The sequence below is a fragment of the Magallana gigas genome, chromosome 5 (assembly GCF_963853765.1).
Source record: "Magallana gigas chromosome 5, xbMagGiga1.1, whole genome shotgun sequence".
Lineage (NCBI taxonomy): Eukaryota > Metazoa > Mollusca > Bivalvia > Ostreida > Ostreidae > Magallana > Magallana gigas.
Window position 1 is genome coordinate 53,192,491 of NC_088857.1, and position 5,247 is coordinate 53,197,737.

Genomic DNA, 5,247 nt, shown 5'->3' on the forward strand with positions numbered 1-5,247 from the left:
TTCTGAATTCAAAATTGAAAGAATATTCATTGTATGAATATAGAAAATTTATATTAAAAGGAAAAACTAACTAATTACTTAGATTCTGAAGTCTAAAATTGTGTCAGTTAACATAATCTTAAATAACGTATATGTAAAAATCAAGGTTAAATCGAATTCTTTGACTCACACGGTATATACTGCGTCTTATTGCGACATACGTATGCTTTATTTACGCATTTTACTCTGTATTGAGTAATATTCCTGCATATTTTTTATTGATTTGAACATAACTGGTTGCATTATAAAGCTGCAGTTTATTTTTTTCGAAGCAAATCCATCTAAAGCCCACACCTTGTATCCGGCAAGATTTGTTAAACACTAAACCGGATGTTTTTAAGTGTTTTAAATAAGCCTCAAAACGTTCATTTTAGGGCCGTGGATAAGAAACTTTTCAGGCGGAATTTATTTCCAGGCTTTAGGCTAGAATCATCCGGCAACCAAGTGAGTGCCATCACAGTATGGTTTTAGTTCTGTTGACGATTTTTTACCCGAGTATTGTGTGTCAGGCAGAAATTAAGACATGTAAACAACAAAGTGAAAACACGTGATTCTCTCTCTCTCTCTCTCTCTCTCTCTCTCTCTCTCTCTCTCACCCACAAAGAAATTATTTTCGTGTATATGACGTCGCGCAGCCACTTGTGTGGAGGTGTTAGACAGTCGTCTTTAGAAGAAACATAGAGTGGGAAGGGGGGGGGGGGGGTAATAATCAGTATATCCCTTTGACCTTGACCAGACACAAGAGGAACGGGTCGTAATCATGCCCCTTGGGGTCTCCCTACCATTGACAGTAATCTGGCCGTGCAGTAAATTTAATGATCTTACTTTTTTCTACGTGTCCTACGCAGCATCGATCGACATTCCTCTGATATCTAGCCCATTTATTTACCAGGGATCCGATGGTGACATTCATGGCCCGTATTATTCTCATGTAAGTTGAAATATTTCTTGGATATCACGCCAGGTTTCGTAACTACTGTACTGAGGTATACATAGAAACGCGTACCGGTATGTATTTATGCCGTTACAATCATTATAAACAGGCAAATTAAAAGTAGGTCTCTCTCTCTCTCTCTCTCTCTCTCTCATTGATCAAACCATTTGTAAATAAATATGAATCGTCGTAAACATAAATACGTGAAAGTAAATTGAAAAATTTGAATCATTCTATGTGTGTTCTGGAACTTATAACAGTGGATGTTGTGTATATGTACATGTAAGTATGACCTTATACGTTTAACATCCACGTGTGGTAAATATTATCAGTTAAACCATTAAGAAGAGATCTTTCCATATCTAGCCTATTTTTGTTGTTTAAGTATATTTTTAATATTATGTATAAACTGGTTTGGTGTTTACTGTTTTTAGACGTTTTGTGCATACCTGTGTCGCGTGGATAATTGTAAGACGAGTTTTATGATTTACGGTTTATGATCACTAACTAACATTAAATCCTCGTGTTACGTTATCGTTAGATGACTATGACTCTCTCTCTCTCTCTCTCTCTCTCTCTCTCTCTCTCTCTCTCTCTCTCTCTCTCTCTCTCTCTCTCTAGATTCCGGGGTATCCCAGTTGATTGTCTAGAGATTATTCTATTGCGCCGTTGTTTATTTGTTGGCCGAGGTTCTGGCCTTGATGTAATGTTAAGAAAATTTCACATATATCTCGTTGGAAACAATCCCAATAAACATTACCCACACGACCCAATGGCTAACTGCGTTTTTTTTTAACGAAATTGTCCCCATTTTGTACTTACCAGTTTTAACTCATTAGAACCTAAGGTTCATGTGAGCTTTTCTGATCACTTGCTGCACGTCGTCCATCCGTCTGCCCGTGAGTCTGTCCGTCTGTCCGTGAGTCCACCCGTCTGTCTGTAATCTGTTAACAGTTATTACTTCTTCTCTAGAACCACTAAGCCAGATTTAACCAAACTTGGCACAATTTTTAAAGCATCTTTATTGGAAGGGGAATCTTATTTATTAAATAAAGGGTCAAACTTTTTTAAAAGTGGAGAATATCAAGAAACAATGAAAATAAGATTTGTGGCTTTAGAAAATCCTCTTCTCAAGAACCAATGTTACCAGAAATGCAAATATTTACATAAAAGCTTCGATGCATAGTGAAGATTGTAAATTGTTTTAACCCGGACCAATCGGTTCAAAGTTCAACATAGAAATATACTGGAGAAAATTAAGCCAATCTTAGTTTGTAAGTCGGGTATATCATACAACCATTTTATACAGAATTAGGTCATAGTTAGTATGTTGAGTTGATGCATCTGTAAACTTAAAAGTGATGTGGCCCATGGGCCTCTTGTTTGTTGTTTTACATCTGAATTTCTTTCTCTAGAACCAGTAGGCCAGTTTTGCAAAATTAGATATAGTAATTGAAGTCTTTTATTAAAAAAAAAATATACGTATTCTTTTAAATTATAAATGATGAAAATTTGAATGGTGATTCTCAAATCCAATATTAGAGTATAATAGCTGAATCAACTGAAAACATTTACATAACATGCTACAACAATATGGGTATTTTGTGTTTATGTTATTTGTTTTTTGTTGCAATTCTCTCTGTTTTTATGTCTGCATGAACCACCAAAATAGGGCCTATAAGGCAATGTTTGCTGCCTAATCTAATAAAAATTTTGTAAAATGTTAAATGAACATGTTAAATGAACATGTTAAAATATGTTCATATCAAACAGACCACCAATTAAAGCATTCCATTGTTTAATGCAAACTGATGTTTGTTAAATCTATCACAAAAGACACTTCATAATATTTGATTTACTTAATTGATCTTAGTTTTAAATAATGAGAATTGATGAGGGTATTACTTCATCTTTTTATCACCAGTAATTTTGCAAGAATTAATATATATAATAGCACAATGTATAAAACGGCGTGCTTAAAACATCGATAAACTTTGCTACTTGACAAATGACATTTCCATCAGTCATCACATTAATAAAGCCTGGTATCTATCAAGAGAAATAAACTGCGTTTAAGTCTGTATATTAGAACACTAATAACATGTCTGCATTGGTCAGGACGGCATCGCTGTGAGGATGCAGTCTCCCCTGGGCCACAGGTCGACATGCAGCACCAGACACTGGCTTCTTTAACAACATGCAGTTCAAATGGAACAATGGGACATCATTTGTAACCTCCGTACCAGGTGAGAATATGATAACAGGTTAAATGCCATGGTCATGATTTTGGTCATTTTTTAAAATTGCAATGCTTTAGAAATGCATTTCAAATTTACTGACCACGTAGAAACCAAATTAAGTCAACTATACAGACCATGTAACCAATAATGCAATACTATCTGCATCTATCTTTAGTACATCTCTTCTTTTACCATGTCTCATTACTATGCTGAAATTATTTGTATGACCATTGCCTTACCTTGACCTTTGATTTCTAGAGACCACGAGGAACCCGTCCTTTGATGACGTGCTTGTGTTTGTGTTGGTGTTCGTGTCTGCTCTAGTGGTCATCTTCATCGTGTGTAGTGTCTACAAAGTCAAACTGTGGTACAGGAGTCAACATGGAGGTACAGGTAAGGCATGGTTACTTGGATCGTCATTTATTTATGAGCACGTGTAATAGTGTCGGTATATATATATGAACTACATTTGTATGTACCGTGTGTTGTAGGTACTGCTGGCGGTGGATCCGATCAGACATACGCAGACGACCCCCCTCCTTACCCAGGGAAGATGTCCCGAACGAACATCAATTATCTCCCTTCCTATAACTCTGCCCTCCAAATGTCCTCCTTGTCGGGTGGACAGGCTGAGGAGACTACGAACAGACCCGAAGGTATCCGAAAGGACCAAAATGAAACGTCACTGACGGTTCCATCATTATCAGCCAATGGGTCGCAATTAGCAATACCCGTGACAGAGGAACCGAGAACCATATCTCCTGTAAGACATAACAGTAGACTTCAGTCTATAACGGAAGAGAATACACCACGACTTCCGGTTATAGAAATATCTGACGTGTCGTCAGAATCGCGATCGCCTGCCGTGTTCATGCTGTGATGTGCCGAATAATCGATTGGAAAAGTGTGTAAAAATTAAACCATCATCAACTTTTAAAGCCTTTACAACAGGACTCTTAAAAGGAACACGCCAAAAAGATAATCCACCCCCGAGGAGTATAATGTGAATATCTGAACCTTAATCAATTTCTGGATCTAGTCATAGTCTTTCTATAACGTCGGTCCGGGAACATTTGTGATATGGTCGATGAAATCCGATGTTATTTAGCCGTCAATATTGCATTGTGATACCTATTTTGAGAAACAACAATATCGCCTCGACGTTGTTCGTAATGATAACACTGAATTGGTTATTCTATAATTTACATTATGTAAATATGTTTTTGAATAAAACACGTTTTCGTAGATATAGATCATCGATCATTCGACCGGTTTATTAGAAGAAAATCTAAGGCATGCATGGCCTCTGAGAATACTCATGTTCAGTGTGCAAGTTCTCTGCTTTATACCCCATAACTGATATTCGGTTCATCTTGATATTTGGACTGCGACCTTTACTACCGAATCTTAGGACCATCCTTTTTGATTAATGACTAGAATTTTGATCTTGAACTTCGTCCGCTTGTCGATATTTATAAATATTGATATCTGTTTGTTACTCGTTCCCTATTCGATTTTGTATTTCTATCGCCATTCTTAGTTAATGACGTCAATTTAGTTACTAATTAATAGTTATTAAGTAGTTAAAAAAATTTTTCGAAATATCTCCCCAATTGAGCACATCAATATATTCCTAGGTGAAACGCTGAACCCCTTTTTCAAGCCCAACTGTTGATTCAGATGTTTTAAAATATCATAACAAAACTGAATCAACACATCTCAAGGATTCTAGCATAATAATTACATGTATCGGCACAAATTGTAACATAATAATCTAGAGTTTTATAGAGTTTTCCCCCATTTCATATATTTTCCTATGTTGAATATTAACCCTTCCTGGGCGGCCCCGATCATTTGTACGGAATCCTGATTTGAACAGGCTAGATTCTAAACTATATCAAGATGTGTCCCTAGTAATGTCGCAAATTGTATTATTATACTTTTATGTTAAATACTGAAATCTGATTGGTTTAGACACAGTTGATAATCCGTTCTATTACCCACAGGCCTAAAAAAAAGTTGTGTGTTTAGGGT

The 5,247-nt window shown here is 36.2% G+C and overlaps 1 protein-coding gene across 4 annotated transcripts; it reads left to right on the forward strand.

The window, feature by feature from the left end:
- Positions 1–336: 336 nt before the first annotated feature.
- Positions 337–4,772, forward strand: LOC105318038 (uncharacterized). 4 transcript variants are annotated; one of them, XM_034480191.2, is made up of 5 exons: positions 465–483; positions 932–970; positions 3,092–3,219; positions 3,472–3,606; positions 3,705–4,772. In XM_034480191.2, exons 3-5 carry the CDS (start codon positions 3,171–3,173, stop codon positions 4,091–4,093), a joined length of 573 nt encoding a protein of 190 aa, XP_034336082.2. In that variant the 5' UTR covers positions 465–483; positions 932–970; positions 3,092–3,170; the 3' UTR covers positions 4,094–4,772. The 4 variants fall into 4 exon arrangements, with proteins under 4 accessions (XP_034336078.2, XP_034336082.2, XP_034336087.2 ...); XM_034480187.2 differs by lacking the exon at positions 932–970 and having other exon boundaries at positions 337–483; XM_034480196.2 differs by lacking the exon at positions 465–483 and having other exon boundaries at positions 784–1,047.
- Positions 4,773–5,247: the final 475 nt, after the last annotated feature.